Consider the following 25208-nt stretch of genomic DNA (forward strand, 5'->3'; position numbering starts at 1 on the left):
CAGTCTCAAGTCTTTTGTAGACTCTTATCAGGTTTTCTTCTAAGATTGCGCTGTATTTGGCTCCATTCATCTTCCAAACAACTCTGACCAGCTTCCCTGTCCCTGCTGAAGAAAAGCATCCCCACAACACAATGCTGCCACCACCATGATTCATCTGACCAGAGTGCCTTCTTCCATGTGTTTGCAGTGTTCCCCACATGGCTCCTCACAAACTGGAAATGGGACTTCTTATGGCTTTCTTTCAATAATTGCTTTCTTCTTGCTACGCTTCCATAAAGGCCAGATTTGTGGAGTGCACGACTAATAGTTGTCCTATGGACAGATTCTCCCACATGAGCCTGTGGATCTCTGCAGCTCCTTCAGAGTTTCCATGGGCCTCTTGGCTGATTTTCTGAATAATGCTCTCCTTGACCGGCCTGTCAGTTGACTGCCATGTCTTGGTAGATTTGTAGTTGTACCATACTCTTTTTCCATTTTTGGATGATGGATTGAACAGTGCTCTGTGAAATGTTCCAAGCATGGGATATTTTTTTTTATAACCTAACCCTGCTTTAAACTTCTACACAACTTTATCCCTGACCTGTCTGGTGTGTTCCTTAGCCTTCATGATGCTGCTTGTTCACCAAGGTTCTCTAACAAACCTCTGAAGGCTTCATACAAAGATTAAAGTACATACAGGTGGACTCTATTTACTAATTGGGTGACTTCTGAAGGCAATTGGCTCTACTAGATTTGAGTAAGGGGGCTGAATACAAATGCATGCCACACTTTTCAGATATTTATTTGTAAAAAAAAAATGAAAAACATTCTACAATTGTGACACTTTGTGTTGGTCTATCACATAAAATCCCAATAGAATACATTTAAGTTTTTAACCACTTTAATACAGGGCTTTTTATACCACCTCAATACCGGGCCTATTCTGGCACTTCTCTCCTACATGTACAAATCCTCATTCTTTTGCTGGAAAATTACTCAGAACACCCAAACATTATATATGTTTTTTTAGCAGAAACCCTAGGGAATAAAGGGACGGTCATTGCGACTTATTATCTTGCACGGTATTTGCGCAATAATTTTTAAAATGCCTTTTTTTGGGAAAAGAAAATGGTTTCATGAATTAAAAAAATAACAAAACCGTAAAGTTAGCCCAATTTCTTTGTAAAATATGAAAGATGTTACGCCGAGTAAATAGATACCTAACATGTCATGCTTAAAAATTGCACACACTCATGGAATGGCGCCAAACTTCAGTACTTAAAAATCTCCATAGGCGACGCTTTAATTTTTTTTACAGGTTACCAGTTTAGAGTTACAGAGGAGGTCTAGTGCTAGAATTGTTGCACATGCTCTAACGCACGCGGCAATACCTCACATATGTGGTTTGAATGGCGTTTACATATGTGGACGGGACTTGTGTGTGCGTTCGCTTCTGAGCGCGAGCTGCCGGGGCAGAGGCATTTAAAAAAGAAAAAAGTATTATTTATTTTATTTTAAAAAAAAAATACACTTTTTTTTTTTTTACTTTTTTTTTTTTTTTTTAATCACTTTTATTCCTATTACAAGGAATGTAAACATCCCTTGTAATAGGAATGGTGTGTGACAGGTCCTCTTTATGTAGAGGACCCCTCCCGCCTTCTGTAAGAACGATCAAGCGGCGAAACTGCCGCTATGATTGTTCTTATCGTGCACAGAATCGCCGGCACAAAAGAATGATATCTGAATGATGCCTCTAGCTGCAGGGATCATTCAGATATCCCCCCACAAAGCCCAGGGCGTCATATAACGTCCACCCAGGATGGGAGATCCCATCTGTGGACGTCAAATGACTATGGGCCGGTAATGAAGTGGTTAATAATAACATGACAAAATGTGGAGAATTTCAATGGGTATGAATACTTTTTCAAGGCACTGCATATATATATACAGTGGGTACGGAAAGTATTCAGACCCCCTTACATTTTTCACTCTTTGTTATATTGCAGCCATTTGCTAAAATCAAGTTAATTTTTTTTTCCTCATTAATGTACACACAGCACCGCATATTGACAGAAAAACACAGAATTGTTGACATTTTTGCAGATTTATTAAAAAAGAAAAACTGAAATATCACATGGTCCTAAATATTCAGACCCTTTGCTCAGTATTTAGTAGAAGCGCCCTTTTGACCTAATACAGCCATGAGTCTTTTTGGGAAAGATGCAACAAGTTTTTCACACCTGGATTTGGGGTTCCTCTGCCATTATTCCTCCTTGCAGAACCTCTCCAGTTCTGTCAGGTTGGATGGTAAACGTTGGTGGACAGTCATTTTTAGGTCTCTTCAGAGATGCTAAATTGGGTTCAAATCAGGGCTCTGGCTGGGCCATTCGAGAACAGTCACGGAGTTGTTGTGAAGCCACTCCTTTGCTGTGTGCTTAGGGTCATTGTCTTGTTGTTGCAAGGTAAACCTTCGGCCCAGTCTGAAGTCCTAAGCACTTTGGAGAAGGTTTTGGTCCAGGAAATCTTTGTACTTGGCCGCATTCATCTTTCCCTCAAATGCAACCAGTCGTCCTGTCCCTGCAGCTGAAAAAACCCCCCACAGCATGATGCTGCCACCACCATGCTTCACTGTTGGGACTGTATTGGACAGGTGATGAGCAGTGCCTGGTTTTCTCCACACTCTTAGCATTAAGGCCAAAAAGTTCTATCTTGGTCTCATCAGACCAGAGAATCTTATTTCTCACCATCTTGGAGTCCTTCAGGTGTTTTCTTTTTTAGCAAACTCCATGCAGGCTTTCATGTGTCTTGCACTGAGGCTTCTGTCGGTCCGAAATGCCATAAAGCCTTGACTGGTGGAGGGCTGCAGTGATGGTTGACTTTCTACAACTTTCTCCCATCTCCCGACTGCATCTCTGGAGCTCAGCCACAGTGATCTTTGAGTTGTTCTTTAACTCTCTCACCAAGGCTCTTCTCCCCCGATAGCTCAGTTTGGCCAGATGGCCAGCTCTAGGAAGGGTTCTGGTCATCCCAAACGTCTTCCATTTAAGGATAATGGAGGGCACTGTGCTCTTAGGAACCTTAAGTGCAGCAGAATATTTTTTTTTTGTAACCTTGGCCAGATCTGTGCCTTGCCACAATTCTGTCTGAGCTCTTCAGGCAGTTCCTTTGACCTCATGATTCTCGTTTGCTCTGACATGCACTGTGAGCTGTAAGGTCTTATATAGACAGGTGTGTGGCTTTCCTAATCAAGTCCAATCAGTATAATCAAATGAAGGTGTAGAACTATCTCTAGGATCAGAAGAAATGGACAGCACCTGAGTTAAATATGAGTGTCACAGCAAAGGTGTGAATAGTTAGGACCATGTGATATTTCAGTTTTTCTTTTTTAATAAATCTGCAAAAATGTCAACAATTCTGTGTTTTTCTGTCAATATAGGGTGCTGTGTGTACATTGAGGAAAAAAATGAACTTAAATGATTTTAGCAAATGGCTGCAATATAACAGAGTGAAAAATGTAAGGGGGTCTGAATACTTTCCGTACCCACTGTATATTATATAATAATATAAATATTATTATATAATATACTATAGATGATTGGACACTGGCAAAAAATAGCAGGCTGGAGAGTGTTGGCCCCAGTCTTTTTCTAATGCCCTTCTGTGATGGATGTTTTTTTCTTTATTGAAAAAAAGCTTACCTTCTTTCTATTGAGGTTTCTCTTTTCAAATGATGACATTACACAAAGATTCTGATTCTTGCTTCACCATAGCCACTGAGACTCCTCTTGCAGCTACAGGAGCAGTTGACTTCTTGGCAAGGCCTGGGGCCCCGTCTGATGGGAAATGCTGTACTGACCTATAATGTTGCTGCCATGCACTGGTTCTTGCTGTTGTTGCTAAGTAGTGCATTGTGGAAAGTAAGCCTCACAGTGCTTTACAAGTTCGGGATAGTGGTCTGCCTGCGACAGAGCCTGGTCCCTAAAGTGCCGTGTGGGGGTATAACCACTGTGGAGGATGAAGCCAGGGTGGGTGGTATAATTTCCTTTTTTGCTCTTACTAGATCTCCTAAGGTGAGTACAAGGTGGAAAACTTAAAACAAAAAAAACAAAGTGCCTTTTTATTTTTTTTATTCTCTAGATACCCTTTGAAGTGTTTTAGGAGGCATCAAATACATTTCCAGTGATTGAGGTGGGGAGACAGGATCGCTGGGTTTAAATTTTGCATGGTGAAATAGGTGTTATAAATACCAAGCCATTGGCTTGCTTTAAAATACCTGTGTAAAGTGGAGGAAAACATGATTGAAAATCCTTCTTTTTTTTTTTTTTTTTTTTTATATATATATATATTTTGCAAATGTCCCTCAGATTTGTACACTCATGGGAAGTATGCTTCATTGGCACCCTGCACTTCCCCCTGACTTACTTTTTTTTAATATTATTAAGGACTTTAATTTTATAAGCTTGGAAAGGGTTAAGTAATGCTGTTTTTTTAACATGTGATAAATGAATCTTAAAGAGGAACTGCAGTCTGCTCACATAATTTGTAAAAAACCATCTTTGCCATTTTGAGGCTTCCCTCCAATCTTTTTGCATATTATTTTATATATACTGTGATTTTGTAATTGCTAAATATGCTGCAGAAATCTCCCTCCACCAAGTCTGGCTGCAATCATTTTAACTGTGGGCAGCTGAAGCTGCTGCCTGTTCACTTCCTGGATTTACGTTTTCATTGGTCCTCTTATGACTCCTCCCCCCTCCCTTCCTGGCAAACTCTCACTGATGTCATAAGCCTAGACTTTTTTCCAGGCAAGAAACAGGAAGTGGGCTGTATAAGGTATTTACTGGCAGAAAAAAATGTTTTGGCCCAGGTTCACACTGGGCTGCGGGAGTGAAGCCGTGCAAGTTCAGCTGACTCCCGCTGGCAGTTCCGATTTCGGCTGCAATTACAGAGACATCTGTGCAGGTTTCTGCACAGATGCCAGTGTAAATCACAGGCCAAAATTGTAAAAAGTAGCACAGAAATGACTTTTTGAAATTGGTGCAGCGTCGTAACGATTAGGACGGTGTCGTTGCCGGCAAATGCCGTCGATTTGACATGTCAAATCACATGTCAAAATGCAGCAGTGTGAACCGGGGCTTACTGTCCAAAGTTAAAACAAGGGCAGAAGATTTAACCTCCCTGGCGGTATGATTCTTTCAGAAAAAACATGCTGAAAGCGGTACCATTATTTGCAAGGAAATTTGGCGTTTTATATTGTAGGTCTGTAATTTTTAGAAATAACTCACTTAAATCTGACCAAACAAGATTCTAATAGGCATCCCGGGTATGACATTTTTTTAAAAACAAAATTATAAATTATAATATAATAAATAATTATAAATAATTATAACAAATAATAATATAATTATAATAAAAATTATTCAATAATGTAATCAAATTAAAATCACTGAAATTTGCTCAGTTGCAGAATTGTTGCTGTCATTATTTTTTTTTTTTTATGACGAATTTCCCCACAAATCGCTATCGCACAATTCTGCAAGTGATTATAATTTATTATCGCTGTTTTTTAGCTGATCTAAAACTATTTTTGACATAAAGGGACACTTTTGGTTGCTATGGACAATCTACAGTTTGCAGGGAGAAAGAACGTTTTTATTATATAAAATGACATGCATGACACAGGACAGACCACTAGGGACAGGGGGGGTGTGTTTTTTTTACATACAGTACTGTAATCTATAAGATTACAGTATACTGTATGTAAGGTGTTTGTTTACGTTTTTTAATTTGGCGCCGTTCTCCGTCCCCGTGCGTCGTAACGTCGCAGGGAACGGAGATCGGCGTCACACGGAGGCACTAGGTGAATCGAGCGAGGTCCCGCTCGCTCACACAGCGCGGTGGCATCGCTGGATCCAGGGACAAGGTAAGTAAAAAGTGCCTGTGGATCTAGCGAGGCAAGCCCGAGACTGACTCGGGGTTACCGATCGTAGCAGGAAAATCTAACCCCTAGTCAGTCTCGGGAACACCGCCAGGAAGGTTAATAGATGGAAAGATAAAAAAAAAAGGCTGAAGTTCCGCTTTAAGTGTAAAACAAACAATTTCAAGTACTAATATGCAAAACAATTTGTTATTTTATTTAGGTGAATGGACCATTTGTGCCCTGGCAAGTGGTCAGAGATATTATGCATTCCAGCTTTGAAGAGTCATTGGATAAAACATCACACTCTATTGGAAGAAGAGCTCGTTACATAATGAAGAATCCTCAGACATATCTTAATTACAAGTAAGTCAGTACAGCATAAACAAACAGAGGATAGTCCAAATTTTTGATGATCCATGATTAAATTGCACCTTTTCCTTTCAGAGCACCTAAATGTTTTTACTGGATAACTAAAAATGTCTCCTCAGTTTCTGACCTCCCTTTTAGTACTAAAGTGTTGCCAACATTTTTGTATCCTGCCCCCCTTCCTAAATCAACTATTCACCTCTGCATGCTCCAATATGACCTTGAGTGTGTGGTCTGCTTGGCTCTGCATAGCCTGTCTTTAAAAATCTTCTCTGTAGAGTCCTGTCTATTTGCCACAGTTTGCATTCAGTCATTGCGGATTGGTTGTAAGCCTATAGGGGTCATACTTTGTCAGGTTACAACCCTGCAATGGAAGTAAAATTGTGCATGCATAGGACCCCAAAAGAGAAAATGTTCTGAAGATGCTTTGTGCTGCTCATGAGGCAACATAGCAAGATCTTGATGGAGTGGAAATAGTTGAGAGGTATAATTTGTGGCCTGGGGATGCACAATAATGCTTAATAAAAGTGACTGCATTAAAATATAGAAACACTTTAAATTGGGCCTATCTGAGTTTAAGTCGTAAGGCTAAGCATCCCTGATTAAGTGTTAGAATAAACTTCTCCTTGCGTTTCTCACATTCTACCTTGGCAGGACCTCTGGCTAGGTGCAGTCTTTCCTGTATCTTAATCCTATAACACAGCACACAGAATGTTGGTCATAACCATGGGTTATATGCAGCTACCTTTTAGATGATGGGACACTGGCAAAAATAAAGATAACTGCAGCGACATCCCCTATATAATCGCTCCAGCAAACTTCAGTTTTTTGCTAATATTCTTAGATGACGGGTTGTCTTCTCACTGGTTAGCTCTCTTTTTGGAGGAAACCTTATGCTATAGAGCAGTGGTCATCAACCATTCCTGCAGGGCCCACTAACAGGCCAGGTTTTATGTATTACCTTGGGGAGATGCAGACTAGAATACTGCAATCACTAGAGCAGCAAATGATATCACCTGTGATGTATTTCAGTTATCTTGCAAACCTGGCCTGTTAGTGGGCCCTGCAGGACAAGGTTGATGACCACTGCTATAGAGGTCCAGGGCTGTGTTTTGCTTGCAGTGGAGCCCAGTACTTAAAGTTCATTTTGGGGTTATCCCCATGGAGGAGGGAGAGTAAAGGATAAGACTTTTCCTTAACATCCTACTCCTGGAATAAGACGATCTGCTGTGGTGGATCTGGACTACAGACTTCCCCTGTACCCAGCATGCTGTGTTCCAGTCCCAGAGGACCAGTTCAGCAGTGCTCCTGGCAGTAAACTGCACATCAATCCAAGGACACTATCTGTGCTCCAGACAATGACCCTTCTCAACCTAAAGGCTGTTGTGAGTACCCCTCTGAGGACACACTGCAGATCTAGGCATAAAGGCATCTGGTTAAGGGGCCTCGCCTGCTTCCAATCAGCTTACAGCTTGGTTTGGGGGGAGGTTGTATAGCTGTTTACAACCACTTTAAATATTGTTTGTAATGGGTCCCTGTCCATTGTATGTTAGTGACGTTATTGACCGAATTCACCATCCTCTCCATCCCCCCCTTGCTCTGCAGTGGTTTACATGTATTGTTTTGTTTGTGGATAAGTCAGTGGTCTTTGACTGACCCTTGTGTAGAGCTGCACGATTAAGCATAAAAAAATTGCGATCTCGATTCAACCCCCCTCACGATCTTAAAGCGGGGGTTCACCCTATATTAAAAAAATATATATTTTTTTTTCCCTCTAGCATTAAATCCGGCATAGTAGCGCGAGCTACACTATGCCGGTCTTAATTTTTTTTCCCCCGTACTCACTGTTATAGCGTACATAGAAGATTCCGGGGAATGGGCGTTCCTATGGACAGGGAAGGTGATTGACGGCCGGCCGTGGCACGTCACGCTTCTCCGGAAATAGCCGAAATAGGCTTGGCTCTTCAAGGCGCCTGCGCATAGCCTGTGAAGAGCCGAGACCTACTCCGGCTGTATTCGGGGAGCGTGACGTGCCAGAGCCGGCCGTCAATCACCCTCCCTCTTGCTAGGAACGCCCATTCCCCGCGGCAGACGGAATCGTCTATGTACGATATAACCGTGAGTACGGGGATAAAAAAATTAAGACCGGCATAGTGTAGCTCGCGCTACTATGCCGGATTTTATGCTGCATTGTTGTTAAGGAGGGTGAACCACCGCTTTAACCCAGAATTGTTTCGATTCATACAGTGCAGAGACATTCACTGCTCGCAGCTGACAAATGTGTAAGCTTTGGAGAGAACTTTAAACAAAAGTATAGTTTTTAGTTCTTTTAGATCAAAGGAATAAACTTTTGGTCTGTAAATTAAGTCAGTAAAGTGAAAGTACAGTCAAAAATGAAAATCTTTCTATTATATGTAAAATATCTTTATCTTTGACATTATTCATTTTTTGTATAGCTGATTGCCAAGCGTTGAAAGAATAATCAAGCCAGACAACCGGCTTCTTCCTGTTCTTACAACCTTTTTTCCCCTTTATCTGAATTCTGCATGCCGTCTTGAAAACGCCCTTCTCTCCTATGCAGGTATGGCTACTGTTCATTCTAACCGCCCCTGTCTTGCACAGCGGCGCCCCCATTCCACCTATCCTTAGTCAGACAGAGAAGGATAATTTCCTGTCTTCTCTGCCTTATTTTGGTTCCTAGCTGCCTGAGAGAGACAGAACAGGCAAGCCTGGTAAGTATGTTTTGCTCATTGCGGCACACAGAGACACACACACTTCTTACAAACCGCTATATGGCGTCAAGTGGAAGTCCAGTAAAAAAATTTTTTTCCAATCTTTGCACCTTTGAAAATCAGTAATTTTGAAAAGGTTCCTGCACTACTTTGATCCAGAGTGTAAAGTTGGATCAACGCTGCGCTCAAAATCGCACAGCTTTGCAGTCGCACTAGTGGAAACGTAGCCTAAGGCTAGAATGCGACTTTGGAGTGTGACTTTGCAACTTTGATTGCAGCTTTGATCCAACTTTACACTCTCTGGATCAAATGTTACATCAAAGAATTCCATGTACCCTCTCAAATTCGTTTATTTTCAAAGTCGCATAGATGTGAACGGGGTGCCATTGAAATCAATAGGCTGTGAGTTGTCATGCAACTTTGTGTCCAAAGTCGCATGACAAGTCACACTAATGGAAACGGAGCCTTATTGTGGTTGCCTGTACTATGATCATTGTAGACTGTGAGCTGAGACCCCAGAGCTCTCCTGTGCACAACTATGCTATATACAGTGGGCAAAAAAAGTATTTAGTCAGCCACCAATTGTGCAAATTCTCCCACTTAAAAAGGTGAGAGAGGCCTGTAATTGTCATCATATGTATATTTCAACTATGAGAGACAAAATGTGGAAACAAATCCAGACAATCACATTGTCTGATTTGGAAAGAATTTATTTGCAAATTATGGTGGAATAAGTATTTGGTCACCTACAAACAAGCAAGATTTCTGGCTCTAACAGACCTGTATCTTCTTCTTTAAGAGGCTCCTCTGTCCTCCACTCATTACCTGTATTAATGGCACCTGTTTGAACTTGTTATCAGTATAAAAGACACCTGTCCACAACCTCAAACAGTCACACTCCAAACTCCACTATGGTGAAGACCAAAGAGTTGTCGAAGGACACCAGAAAAAAATTGTAGACCTGCACCAGGCTGGGAAGACTGAATCTGCAATAGGCAAGCAGCTTGGTGTGAAATAATCAACTGTGGGAGCAATAATTAGAAAATGGAAGACATACAAGACCACTGATAATCTCCCTCGATCTGGGGCTCCACGCAAGATCTTCCCCCTTGAGGCCAAAATGATCACAAGAACGGTGAGCAAAAATCCCAGAACCATACAGGGGGACCTAGTGAATGACCTGCAGAGAGCTGGGACCAACGTAACAAAGGCTACCATCAGTAACACACTGCGCCGCAAGGAACTCAGATCCTGCAGTGCCAGACGTGTCCCCCTGCTTAAGCCAGTACATGTCCGGGCCTGTCTGAGGTTTGCTAGAGCGCATTTGGATGATCCAGAAGAGGATTAGAAACACAACTCGTCGTGTTTGGAGGAGAGAGAATGCTGAGTTACAACCAAAGAACACCATACCTACTGTGAAGCATGGGGATGGCAACATCATGCTTTGGGGCTGTTTCTCTGCAAAGGGAACATGATGACTGATCCATGTACATGAGAGAATGAATCAAGGCCATGTATTGTGAGATTTTGAGTGCAAACCTCCTCCCATCAGCAAGGGCATTGAAGATGAAACGTGGCTGGGTCTTTCAGCATGTCAATGATCCCGAACACACCACCCAGGCAACGAAGAAGTGGCTTCGTAAGAAGCATTTCAAGGTCCTGGAGTGGCCTAGCCAGTCTCCAGATCTCAACCCCATAGAAAACCTTTTGTAGGGAGTTGAAAGTCCACGTTGCCCAGCGACAGCCCCAAAACATCACTGCTCTCTAGAGGAGATCTGCATGGAGGAATGGGCCAACATACCAGCAACAGTGTGTGACAACCTTGTGAAGACTTACAGAAAACATTTGACCTCTGTCATTGCCAACAAAGGATATATAACAAAGTATTGAGATGAACTCTTGATATTGACCAAATACTTATTTTCCACCATCATTTGCAAATACATTCTTTCCAAATCGGACAATGTGATTTTCTGGATTTGTTTCCACATTTTCTCTCATAGTTGATGTATACCTATGATGACAATTACAGACCTCTGTGGGAGAACTTGGCACAATTGGTGGCTGACTAAATACTTTTCTCTTCCGTTCATGGACGGACACAGCAGCAATTGACCTTAGGTTTATCATCCTTCCTTTCAGGAGAGACTAGGCAAAAAAAACAGCACTTCAAGAGTTAAAACACTTCTCAGTATAGCTCCTCCCAGGGGGCGGGGCCCCGGGTATATCCCTCACTCTGCCTCAGCAGCCCCAGTTTTTTTCTGCCTAGCGTCAGGAGAGACATAACCTTCTAGAGTCCATGTACTCTGGAATTTTTTTGCGTTTTTTTTTCGCTTTTATTTTTTGTTCCTGCATTTTTGTTCCTGAGACTACTATCAACTGCCGACTGGGTGACAGGCTTGATCTTGATTCTTGTAGTCCCCCCCATGCTCGGCCATCGTGCGTGTGCCGGCCCTCAGCCCTGGGTCGTTCACGACATGCCCCATTGCTCCAGGGGTGGCCGGGGAACTACATGTTCCAGGGCACACATATGACCGGTCTCTATGGCTTTGTCACAGTGTGTCTGGCCGACAGCCATGCTGTTTAGCGGATGTTGGTTCTTTCCGGAATGCCTCCAGCCGGTGGTCGCAAGATGGGTAAGTAGTGGTCCCTTGCCCTGGCAAGGTGGTATGGCTGGTGCTTTCCTGGGGAGGTCGAATGAGGGTCCGCCCTGCTTTTCTCTCTCCCTTCCTCCCCTTCTCCTTGCTGGGTGGTGGCTGTAAGGGGGGGGGGGGTGTCCGCCTGGGGCTCTGTCACTACGGGGGCTGTGCTGCTGTGTGGTGCTATAAATTTTTTGTAGTGCCTTTCCTTTTTCACCATTCAAGGCTTACTTTTTAAGATTCATTGGTGTGCGGCTGTCCATACCCTGCCTTCAAGTTTTTGCCTCATGCATTGCAGGCACCCACCTGTTTCTGAGAGGACATTAATTGCTCAGGTGTGCTCACCTGGAGCAGCAGCTTCTCCCTTCTTATTAATTTGTTGTACTTGAGTTGCTGTGTGTGCTGGGCTGTGTTTTCTGCTGTGTCACTGTTGCTTTAAACACGTGTATGCCCGCCATTTTGCGGCCCGCAAATTGCTTCCTGAGGGATGGCGCAGAGCGGACAGCAGCACTACAGCCTGGCCGGGTGGTGAGTACCTGGGGGTCCCCTGCTCTCTGTTTTGCGGCCGGGAGGGTGACCTGTGGGTCTTTGCCTTGCAGTACTAGGGCGGCATAGTGGTGGGTCAACATGGAGTCTGAACAGAGGCTTCTACCCCAACCATGCCTGAGTTAACCCTTAGTGCCTCTGCGGTCTCTGTAGAGCCCATACGGCAGTCCCTTAGGCGTTTATCGCCAGGATTGAAGTGACAAGCGGCCAGAAGGGGGGTAAAAACCCCCTCCCTGCGCCTGCTTCTGGGGACGGCTCTGACACGGAACCAGGCCCTGCTGCTGGCTCTGGTTCTGTCATGTCAGATGTTGCAGGCTTAGCCCACACGGTCAGTGAGGATTACTCTGCTTCAGGGTCAGTGCTTGATAAGGCGTTTTGTTGGAGCTCTTATCACTGCGGTGCGGGATACTCAAAAACTTGAGGACGGCGGAGTCATCAGAGATGCTGGTCCCTTTTGGGTTCCGCACGCCGCCCCGCACCGCAAAAGTGTTTCCTTCTGTTCCTTACCTGGACAAAATATTATACAAGGAATGGGATCGGCCGCAGAAGGTTTTTGATGTACCAAAATACTTTGCGGCCAGTTATCCTCTTGAGGAAGACTTTAAAAAAAAAAAAAGTCCTCCGTCAGCGGACCCCCCTGTGTCCAGACTCAACAAGTCTGCCACGTTACCTGTGGAAGGGGCTCCTGCCTTTATGGACCCCGCGGAGAGCTGAGGCTGTGGCCCGCTCCATGTTCACAGTAGTGGGGTCGGCAGTGAGACCGGATTTGGCCGGAGCTCTAGTGTCGCAGACAATTACCGAGCAGGCAAAGTCCCTGCTGCAGGAGCTGGAGGCGCATAATGCTCCTGAGCTCTGTGTGGGCCCGGCTGACCAGTTAGTGCAGGACCTGCAGTTTGTCTGTGAATTGGTCCTGGATACGCTCCTCTTGCTCTCCAGGGCCTCCGCCCACGCGGTGGTACTATGCCACCTTGGGTGGCTAAAGTGTTGGTCTGCGGACCAAACCTCTAAAAGGTCCTTAGGGGACTTACCCTTGAAGGGTGCACGGCTTTTTGGGGCGTCCCTGGATGACATCATTATAGATGCTACAGGGGGTAAGAGCACTCTGCTCCCACAATCTGGGAAGGGTAGGAGCCTCGTCATAAGCAGGGTCCCTCCTTTACCTCCCCCAAGCGTTTTTTTCGCCCCCCAGGTGCGGCAGGAAAACGTTTTCCAGGGTGCTAAGGTGCCCGCTGTAGATCAAAAGCGCACCTGGTACCGCAAGCCCAACAAGCCTGCTTCTGCATGTAGGTCTGCCCCCGCCAGACACTCGAGTGGGGGGCCGACTTTGCGGATGCGCGGCTCGGTGGAGATCCCTCTTTCCGACCGCTGGGTTTGCGAGGTAATTTCCTCGGGGTACAAGATAGAGTTTCTCTCTTGTCCACCAAACAGATTTTTCCTTCCAGCTTCCTCCGGGTGGCCCTGTCAGGGGCTGGTCAGGATCTGCTGGTCAAGGGAGTGATTATACCGGTTCCTTCAAGGGAACGGTTTCAGGGGTTTTTACTTCAATCTGTTTGTAGTCCACAAAGAAGGAAGGGGTCCGTCCAATCCTGGACCTTAAGGCCCTTAACTCCTTTGTCAAAGTGCAAAGGTTCAGGATGGAATTGTTCGCTCTGTAGTGGCGACTCTCCATCAGGGGGACTTTGGGGCGTCCTTGGGTACTCAGGAAGCGTACCTGCATATTCCCATACGCGCAAAACACCAGAGGTTTCTGCGTTTTGCGGTCGAAGAGGACCATTTTCAGTTTGTGGCCCTCCCCTTCGGCCTGGCTTCGGCACCACGAGTTTTCACAATAGTGATCACTCCGATTCTGGCCCTGCTAAGGCAGCGCGGAATCGCTATTGTGGGATACCTGGACGACCTTCTCCTGAGAGCTTCTTTAAGCTCAATCTTAGGAGAGGATGGTCCATCACCTGCCAGCCCCTCCAAAAGATTCAGGTGGCTACTGAATGTCCGGAAGTCAATGTTGGTACCGTCTCAGCGACTGGAATACCTGGGGTTGGTCCTCGATTCCTCAGAAGCGAGTTTTTCTCTCGACGGAAGAACTCCAGACACTGCAATCTGCAGTGCAGCGGTTAGCGACCCAGATGTGGTCTTCGCTTTTGAAAGAGAATTCTGGGTCCCGTGGTAGCCTCTTTCGAGGCGTTTCCATATGCCCAATTCCACACCCGAGTGTTACAGAAAGAGATTCTGTCACGTTGGGACAAGCTCCCTTCGTCTCTGGATTACCAGATTTGGGTGAGTCGCCTGGTCAGGTCCTCCCTAGTGTGGTGGCTGACATCTCCGGTACTTCGGACCAGGAAATTATTCCTGCCGTGCTATCGGACAGTGGTCACGACGGATGCCAGCCTCTCCGGCTGGGGGCGTTCTGGAGTGTCCAGTCAGCCCAGGTGAGAAGTATTTTAACACTTGAAGTGCTGTTTTTTCTGCCTAGTCTCTCCTGAACCTAAGGTCAATTGCTGCTGTGTCCGTCCATGAACTCAGAGAAATGGATTTTACGGTGAGTACAAATATCCTATTTTTTGCCCCACTGTGTATGCACTGCACCTCCCCCTGTGTGGATAGAGGTTTTTATTCCTTCATGAATTAGGATATACAATGAATCCTTACTGATGAGAGAACACTGTGCAGGAACCTATGATCAGCTCTTCCCATCCTGTATACGCCCACTGACTACACTGGAACGGGGTCACTGCCTGGAAGTGATGTCACTAACTTTCAGTAACCACGCCCATTGGCTGCTTTTAGGCTCAGAAGGAAGTAGAATTGAAGTCATATGACAGCACTGGATACTGCAAAATCAAGGTAGAACTAGTATTTGTTTTCATTTTGAGGCATAAGGCTGAACTTAAAATAGAAAAAGTGCAGCGCAAAACTCAAATATATAAATGATACTGGTATACTCAAACACCAATACCATAAGTACCAATACCATAATCTTTAGGAATGAACAGCAGATGAGCGACGTGATGTTTCAGGCTCCTAGGAGCCTGAAACATCACGTCGCTCATCTGCTGTTCATTCCTAAAGTTTGTTACTTCATGCCGTTTTTTGTCTGGCAAAATGTGAGTAGCCTGACTTTTGCTTCTTTTAAAGAATAAATCCACACATTGCAACAGTGAGCACTTAGTCTGTGATTATCTCTTTACATGCACCTGTCCTTTGCGGTTTGGTTGTCTTATGAGGATCTAATACATCAGCCTGGTTCCTGTTCATGACCTGCCTATTTGATTTGCTTTATTGACCATCTGTTAACTCAGTGGTCCATATATGAAGGTGAGAGTAGCCATCTACAACGGTGGAGGGATCACTTCAAAATTTTGGTGGATTGTCACGTGGTGGAGATTTATTTTCGTTTAATTCACTCATCTTCTGACACTTATGGACTTTTGGACTGTTTGTTTGAATTGTATTTAATTTTTTATTTTTTATTTTTCATTTTTTCTGCATATTCATATTCACACTTATGGTATTGGTGTTTGAGTATACCAGTATCATTTATATATTTGAGTTTTGCGCTGCACTTTTTCTATTTTATTTTTTACTTGCTTAGGATTTTTGCGAATTTCCCTTAGTGTTCAGCTGGCATTACCAGTGATCTGAACCCTGGGGGTCTGTATCACATAAATACACTTTTAATATCATCATTTTTTGATCTATATATTTGCGCTGATTGCACCCTGTTTTTTATATAAGGCTGAACTTGGCTCACATTAATGATTGCAGGGGAGAATTTAATTGTTAGGACTACCACGTAACTACTTAGAGACCAAACCCCGTTCGGACACTTACAAGTTAAAATCAGTATTTTATGCTAGAAAATTACTTCTCCAAACATATGTATTTTTTAGCAGAGACCCTAGAGAATAAAATGGTGGTTGTTGCAATATTTTATGTCACACTGTATTTGCGCAGCGGTCTATCAAACCCAATTTTCAATATCGTACACCACGGGACACAGCCTTTAATCATTACATAGTGGGTTGTATAGTTCACCAGAGGTGATTGGACACTGGCACACCCAATGAAGACGAGTCAAAAGGGCTGTGCAATCGGATCCATCCAAAATGCTCATTTTATAAGCCTAAATGGATGGTACCCGGACCTCGCAGAAGACCAAGGTTTTGCCTGTAATGTCTCTCTCTGGAGGACTTGGCACTAGGGTCCAGTACTTTCGCTATACATAAAAAAGCGCAAAAGTTTCTGGCAGAGTCTTTTACAAGGCCCAGGGAAGAGGTCTCCTTTAAGTAGAAACCCATATCACTGAAGGTTGGCACAACATACCCGCCGTGATTGGTGAAGATGGGTACTGTCTGGTCTTCAGCAGTCCTGCCACGGGGTAAAGGTAAGCCAGAAAGATCCTAAGTTGGAAAAAGACTTTAAGGACTTTCTTATTTGAGTAGTGCTTGTCTTACCTGTATCCGCCATTAGAGGGAGTGCTGATGTTTCTTACCAAGACCGAAAAGCTCAGTGTCAGCAGCTCCTTAGAGAGCACGCTTCCTTCGCTGCAGAGCTCTTACCAAGGGAAATCACATGGTGCCTTGTTGGACAGGGGGTCCCAGAAGCGCTCCCTCCTCTCTCCTTGCCTGCCCAGCGCGCCACCATCTCCCTACACGCGTGCGGGGGGCGCTTTTGAAGGTACAGGGCTGGGGAAGAGAGGGGGCGTGGCCACGAGAGCGTGCACGCCGTTCTACTGCGCATGCGCGAATCAGGAGTTTTTAAAAGAGCCTCAGAAGTCTGCAAAAGGAGACACAGCAGCCTTGGGGTCATGTAAGCTTCTCTGTGTGTTATATACAGGCACCCTGGACGCCTACTCAGCATCAGGCTGTGCAATTAGTTGCTTATGCTAAACTAGCACAGTACTGTATGCACTTATTTTTGTACCTCTGCTTTGGCACAGGACTATGTCTTCCCATAAGAGGGGTTCAGGGACATCTAAGAAAGGCACTAAAGCATCGCTACCTGAATCAGGGGGCTCTAGCCATTCCTGCTTAGTCCTTTCCTCTTCTGTAAGACCGGAAGCACCTGTGCAGGATGAGCCATTGCCGTTATCTGGCATAGCAGCCTCTCCAGTTGTACCAGCTCCTGTAAATGTCACGGAGGATACTTTGGCAGCAGCTTTAAACAATTTAGAAGGAATAATTGCTACCTTAATCGCAGCATCCTCTCAGAAGGGTAAAAAGCGGAGTAGGTCCCCTTCTATTGTTTTATATACCCCATCTGAAAAGTCTGATGAGGATGCATCTCTAGCAGGGGAGAAGGATGACGAGCAGTCGGATGGATCAGGGGTTTCAGAGAAACATTTTTCCTGCTTCCCAGGTTCATAAGCTGCAGGTGAAATGTTATGCTGAACCAGTGCGTTCTACGTTTAAATTGCCCTCCCCTAGGCTATCTGACTCGCCTGTTTCCTCCCTGGGTTCATTAAAATCCCCAAAGGCTGCATGTTCCTTTCCGGTTCATCCTCTATTGGGGAATCTTATTTACGCAGACTGGCTACATCCAGGCAAGCGTTTTTCTCCTCCTAGGAAATTTGAAGTTCTTTATCCTATGGAGGAAAAATGTACCAATAAATGGAGGCTGCCTACAGTAGATGCGGCATTTTCTTGTGTGAATAAAAACCTAATACAAAAGTGCTAAAACGACCCTCTACTTTCAGCACAGCTCAGCGCTCAGGGGGTTGAAAAAATGAAAAATAAGAAATGAACTAGATATAATAAACAATGGTGATAAACACCATAAATCACATATGAGTAGGTAGCAGCCACTTAAGTTGAAACGAATATATGTAAACAATAAATCGAGAAAAAGTCCAATAAATATTGTAGTAGCGCTTTTGTTCTTGATGAAATGAACAAACTTCTTTATGTACTATTCTTCATAAAGGAAATGGAGGATTGGGTGAATGAAAGAGAGGTGCTAAAACAGAATAGTTTGTTCGTAGCAGCAATATAAGAATCTTCTTTTCACACCACCGTTCACCTTTATAACACCACGTGACCACAAAGCGCCCCTCTCGGGGATGCACTTACCCCAAGGATAAGTATATATTGCCTTAAGATCACAGTCTTCCTTCTCCTCTTAGAACCTCCTTACACCATCATATATAGAGAGATAGGCTCCAATGGGCTCATGCAAACAATAAAGAATGCAGACCATAGCGTAATATAGTTAAGATTTTAATGTTCCACATGTGCCCCCCTCTCAATATATACGTACATAAAACAATTTAAAATGCAGCAGAATAAAGTGAGTGTGCTTCAAGAGTCATAAATATTGGTCAGCACGGCCGTCTGTGTGATGACAGACATTTCCGGGTATCGCTCAATGGAACGCAGAACGTCACTTCCTGGTGTAGTGTCGAGACCACGGCACTGACGCGTTTCGTCACTTCCGAACTTCATCTGAGGGCGTGGTCTCATGACGCTCTACACCAGAATAAGTATGCGAGAACCTGTCCCACCTCCCGGACTTCAGCCAATCGGAGGCAGAGCTACGATGTGTGACCAATACCCTCGACCGAATAGGTGTAAAACATACAAGCCCACGGAGGCCAAGTGTTTGGGACTAATTAGCTCAGCGTTTTCAAAAGCATTTAAGCAATACTGGGAACATCAGTTCACCCGACAGAGGGCAACGCACATCACATATGTAAATTTAACCCTTTCCACTCCTAAGCAGAGCGGTTTAGGACACAGAGATGTCTCATTTTTTTCTTCCCATATCGGATCCATTAACATATCCCATTTAAAAAAACAGGCATTTTAAAGCATAGACCACATGCGTGCTATTGCAAGTGATGACTTGTTTGATATCAAAACTCTGGTTATTGGAAGTAGATACGAAGTTGTCGATCCCTCTCAGGAGTTTCGATACTTCCCTACAGGCCTTACACTTTCTGCACGCAAAGAAGCCATTATGGTTCCAAAAGGATAGAGACCTAGTCGGGGGGTCCAGCACCTTCTTTACCACCCGATCACCGCAGTTTATCGCTTTTCTGTAAATAAACTGTGGCACCGGTGGCAGAACAGGCCCCAATTTTATCCAACAGCACATGCCAGTGATGTTTAAAAATAGACTCCACTTCTTTGTACTGTGTATGGAAACCAGAGATGAAACCCCATTCTCTCATGTTGTTAACGGGTAAGTACGTCAGATCATTTTCTCTTAGGCATATATCCCTGGGTAAAGCTCCAACTTCCATAACAATTTTCTCCAAGATTTGAGGGTTATAGCCCTTAGCAACAAATCTATCGGTGAGAATTTTGGATTGTGATTTAAAATGATCCATATTGGAACAATTTCGTTTGACCCTCATAATTTGTCCCTTAGGAATATTTTTTAACCAGAGTGGGTGATGTCTACTGGTAGGTAACTGTTTCTATCAGTTTTTTAGAAAAATACCATAGTTTCCAATTTGTTATTCTGACGAAATATACACACATATAAAAAATTGATCTCTTCATGGTGCCATTGAGACGTGAGCTTAATATTATTGTCATTGTTATTCAGCATCTCTAAAAATGCAATTAAAGATTCAGTGGATCCTGCCCAAATAAAGAAAAGGTCATCGATGAAACGTTTATAAAAAATTAATTCACCCCTTGGATCTTTAAAAATCACCTTGTCCTCCCACTCTGCCATGAATAAATTGGCAATACTGGGTGCAAATTTGGCGCCCATTGCCCACCCCTCTCTGCTGAGTGTAAAATGTATTGGCGTACCAGAAATAGTTGTGGGAGAGGCAATAATCCAAGGCATGTCTAATGAACACCTTTTGGTCATGAGGGAGGTTGTCTCTTTGACTGAGGGCCCAATTTAATGCAAGGAGAGCATCCTCCTGTTGAATTATAGAGTAAAGAGAAGACACATCTGCTGTGACTAATAAAACTGGCTCATTCCCTGCCAGATCAACTTGTTCTAGAGAATTCAAAAAACTTTTAGTGTCTCTTAAGTATGCTTTGGTCTGAATAAAAAACGAACTTGTCCTGTAAACAATGCTCAGGTGTTTTAAGATCCTGCTGAGAAGATAATGGAATCTTTACGTAATTCCACCTTTCTTATGGCCGGTGCTGTAACCCAACCTGCTGTAGCAGCAGTTGGTATGTGTCAGGTCCTGAAGGAACAGGTAAAACAAGGACTTAAGGACCTTCCTCCGGATCAGGCCAAATTATGGGAGAACCTCCCTAGGGCCTTATGTTTTACAGTGGATGCCATTAGAGAATCTATCCAGCAGGCATCCTGCCTTACGCTCCAGCTAGTACATATGCGCAGAATTCTCTGGTTAAATCATTGGTCAGCTGAAGCCCCATGTAAAAAACGTTCCTCTTCCATGGAGAACGACTCTTTGGGGATGATCTGGATAAATACATCCAAAAGATTTCAAGTGGTAAAACTACTCTGTTATCCGATAAGAAAAATAACAAACGCCCATGTTTTAAGCGCTCTCTCTCCCCGGTTCCTGCAACCTCAGCTTCCAGGCAGTGGCGACGGCATTCTCAGCCAGCCACAAGAACTAAGACCCAGGGTCACGGAAAGCCGTGGGTCCAGAAAACAAACAGAACCCCAAAGCCCCTTTGTGAAGGGACACACCTGCTTGGCCGAGTGTGGGGGACGGCTTCAGCAATTTTCAGCAGCTTGGCAGGCAAAGATCCAGAACAAGTGGGTAGTGGGTACAAACTGGAATTCCGAGAGATCCCACCTTATCAGTTCCTAAGCTCAAACATCTCCAGAGATCCATTGAAAAAAAAACCCTTCTTCCAAGCATTGGAATCTCTCTTCTGGTCTCGGAAGTTCCCCTGAAAGAGCAAGGTTTGGGGTTTTATTCAAACCTCTTTGTGGTTCCAAAACCAAACGGAGACGTCAGGCCCATTCTGGATCTAAAAGCTCTGAATCAGTATCTAAACATTCGCCATTTCCAAATGGAGACTATTCGATCGGTGGTCTCCACCCTACAGGGTGGAGAATGTTTGGCGTCTATAGACATCAAAGATGCGTATTTACACGTGCCTATCCATCCCACTCACCGGAAGTTTCTAAGGTTAGCGGGAGAACACCACCACTGCCAGTTTGTGGCTCTGTCTTTTGGCTTGGCTACTGCACCCCGGGTATTTACAAAGGTTCTGGCCCCGCTTCTGGCAAATCTAAGGGCGCAGGGTATAGCAGTGATGGCCTATCTAGACGATCTAATTTTGATAGAAGAGTCTGTAACACGGTTAAATCACAGTGTGCTCAGTACGGTAAAATACCTAGAGCATTTAGGGTGCATCCTAAACCTACAGAAGTCCTCCGTGCAACCCCTAAGAAGGGTAGAGTATTTGGGCATGGTCATAGACATGGCCCAAAGCAGAGTGTTCCTTCCAGAGCCAAAGATCAAATCCCTAAATAAACTGGTCCGCATCGTCAAAGCGAGGATGGGACCATCCATTCGCCTTTGCATGAGATTATTGGGGAAGATGGTGGCCTCCTTCGAAGCCATCCCTTATAACCAGTTTAATTCGAGACTGCTTCAAAACAGTATATTGGCTGCCTGGAACAGGAGAATCCAAGCTCTAGATTTACCAATACACCTGTCTGCAATGGTGCGCTAAAGCTTCAGTTGGTGGTTAACCACTTCCCTACCGCTCATTGTCAAATAACATCCACAGATCTCCCATCCTGGGTGGACATCATATGACGTCCTGGGCTTCCCGGCCGTCTAGAGGGTGCGTGTGGGACCCGGTGCGCATGCCTGGCGGGTGCGATGTCCGCCGGGCACCCACGATTGCCCGCAATCAGGACTGTGGATCTGTGTGTGTAAACGCACAGATCCATGGTCCTGTCAGGTGAGGAGACCGATGTTGTGTTCCCAGTACAGAGCAACACACACAGGTCTCCTCCCCTTGTGAGTCCCCTCCCCGAACAGTTAGAATAACACATTAGGGAACATATTTAACCCCTTCCCTGCCAGTCACATATATACAGTAATCAGTGTAGTTTTATACCACTAATCGCTGTATAAATGTGAATGGCGTCAAAGGTGTCTGATATGTCAGTTGCAATGTCACGGTCACAATAAAAATCGCAGATCGCCGCCATTACTAGTAAAAAAAATTGAAATAAATAAAAATGCAATAAAACTATCCCCCATTTCTCTTTTCGTCCATGGACGGACACAGCCTTCACAAGTCTTGACATATGGGTTATGTTCCTGTTCATAGGAGAGGACGACAGCTACTTCAACGCGGTTGTAAGCCTGTCAGGAATGCACCAGCAGGTCCTCGCATGGACAGGTAAGTACAGTCCCTCCTGCCTCGGTGGGCTGGAACAGCTGGGCATTCCTGGGATTAGGAGGTTCTCCTATCCTCCCTTTTCCTGCTCTGTCACATTTCCCCTTCTGCTCTAAAGGACCCGCTGTGACTGGGGGGGACTCCGGGTCCCAGTGGGGGACTGTGGGGTGTCCGGGCCCGTTTTTTTCTGGGGGGTGCTCTGCCTCAGGGAAGTCCCTACCTCAGCCTTCTCATCCACATTGCGGTGTTCCACCGCCATTCTGCTGCTTCTATTGAATATTCAGATTTACCCTTCAAACGTGGGAGACTTTTTGGTACCGCGCTGGACGATATTATTAAGGATGTCGCTGAAGGTCAGTCCACCAAGGGGAAGGAAAACGGTTAAACTGATGGGATACATTGGGTTTACTGAATATACCCCTCTGTGGAATAATATCAATTTGTAGGAAATCCTCCAGATAGGAAAGGTTGGGGAATGGGAAATACATGGTATTAAAAGGCTGAGACAACTGTATAAGGGTGGTAGGTATAGGAAATTCCTGGATTTGAGAGCGGAATTTAATATACCGCAACACTCATTCTTTACTTATCTACAGGTATGGCATGCCCTTGAAGCCCAATTTAGGACACAAACTCTAGAGTGGAATAAAATGCCCCTCTTCCAAAATTTAGTTAAGGTAGGCCCAACTAAGGGTCTCCTATCTGAAATATATGGACAGATAAGCAAAAAGGTCAACACAGGGTCTAATCTCCTTAAAGTAATTGAGAGATGGGAAGAGGACATAGGGGAAATAACACAGGAGCAGTGGAGGAGAATTTTGGAGATGGGACCGAAGGTTTCACTCCCGCAGAAAGTCTCCCACCTGATGTTGATAAATAGAGCTTATTATACGCCCAAGCGCCTGTTTAAGTACGGAAGACGACTAGATGATAAATGTCCTAGATGCCAGGGGCCTGGAGACGTAATACACATGGTGTCGCGCTGCCCAAAGCTGTTTCGATACTGGGAGGGAGTGCTTAATATCTTGAGTGACACATTTGGAATACCTATGGAGATGGAGGCCACACTGTGTGTATTGGGGTACAGGAAAGAACGGGAGGAGAAGAGCAGCACTACAGTTGTGATATTGAGATGTCTGTTTCAAGCCAGAAAATTAATAGCCATGAGATGGCAGGCGACCACGCCTCCGGCAGTAAGAGAATGGATCAGGGTAATAAATGAGACAATTTGTAAAGAAAGAGCAGTCTACATAAAAAGAGGTAATCTTAAGGACTTTGAGGCGATGTGGAAGCCATGGTTGGAGAAAAAAGGTGTTCCTCTTTAGAGGGCAAGAATTACAGTAGGGGTGAAGAATAACCAAAATATAATATCTGATTGAAAATGCACATGCGTGATAATCCAGTAGAGTTATGGTCATTGTAGCCTCGAGACCTAGCTGGTCGAGGGGAGACAACCGGGCGGGGGAATTGCTCTACGAAATTAATGGAGTAGTACTAAGTGGGGAGGAATAAAGAGTGGGAAGGGATGAGAAATAGTACCATTATATCGAAATTGGGTAAAATAATATATAGACTTCCCGACCCGGGTGTTTCTCCTACTCCAGTAAATGCTATTTTTTTTTCTCCCTTTTTTCTCAGTATGTCAATTAAGGTGGCCTCACTTTTTGTATTTTGTATTTCTACTAAGACTATGATGCATATAAGGAATAATTTGTTCCTGTTTTTAATGAACTGTTAAATATCTGAATGAGGAAAAAAAATATGTAGAAGATTACATATCGGCTTAAACTGAGGGAAATTTTTTTTTTTTTAATATATATAGATTTATTATAGCAAAAAGTAAAAAAATATTGGTATTATTGGTATTTTTTTTTTTTCAAAATTTACGCTCTATTTTTGTTTATAGTGCAAAAAATAAAAACCGCAGATGTGATTAAATACCACCAAAAGAAAGCTTGATTTGTGGGATTTGTGGGAAAAAAGGAAGTCAGTTTTGTTTGGGTGCCACATCGCACGACTGTGCAATTATCGGTTAAAACGACAGAGTGCCGAATCGCAAAAAGTGCTCTGGTAAGCAAGGGGGTAAATTCTTCCAGGGCTGAAGTGGTTAAACACCTAGAATTTACCAACCGGAAAATCCTTCCTCCCGGTAACCGTAAAGGTGGTATCCACGGATGCCAGCCTTTCCGGGTGAGGGGCAGTCCTGGAAGAGGCCTCGGCCCAAGGGATTTGGTCCAAGTTCGAAAGGAGCCTGCCCATCAATATATTGGAGATTTGGGCAGTGAACCTGGACACACAGGTTACAGTCATGTCTTTCTGCAATCTTTATTCCAGGAGTAGAGAATTGGCAAGCGGTTTACCTGAGCCGCCAGCAACTGTTACTAGGAGAGTGGTCTCTCCACCCCGAAAATTTTCAGCCTATATGCCAGAAATTGGGCACCCCGGATGTAAACTTACTAGCTTCCACGTTCAACAAGAAGTTGGACACTTTTGTGTCAAGGATAAGGGATCCTCTAGCCTTCCGGACGGATGCACTTATAATTCCCTGGAATACATTTTTCCTGATCTATGCATTCCCTCCGGTTCCGCTCTTACAGAGGTTGCTTTGCAAAATCAAAAAAGATGGAATACCAGTACTCCTGGTGGCTCCGAATTGGCCCAGAAGGTCCTGGTACACCGAAATCATCATAATGATGATGGTGGGGAAACCTTGGATTCTTCCTCT

At 44.3% G+C, this 25208-nt stretch overlaps 1 protein-coding gene across 2 annotated transcripts in view; it reads left to right on the forward strand.

Annotated features, from left to right (window-relative positions):
* The window catches only part of GTF3C1 (general transcription factor IIIC subunit 1), a 307903-nt gene that overhangs the window by 187052 nt on the left and 95643 nt on the right, over positions 1–25208 (forward strand). For both annotated transcript variants that reach the window (XM_040356997.1, XM_040356999.1), the window contains one exon: positions 6120–6262. In XM_040356997.1, coding sequence (XP_040212931.1) covers positions 6120–6262 — 143 coding nt within the window. The remainder of the gene's footprint in view (positions 1–6119; positions 6263–25208) is intronic.

Source organism: Rana temporaria, chromosome 6 (assembly GCF_905171775.1).
Source record: "Rana temporaria chromosome 6, aRanTem1.1, whole genome shotgun sequence".
NCBI lineage: Eukaryota > Metazoa > Chordata > Amphibia > Anura > Ranidae > Rana > Rana temporaria.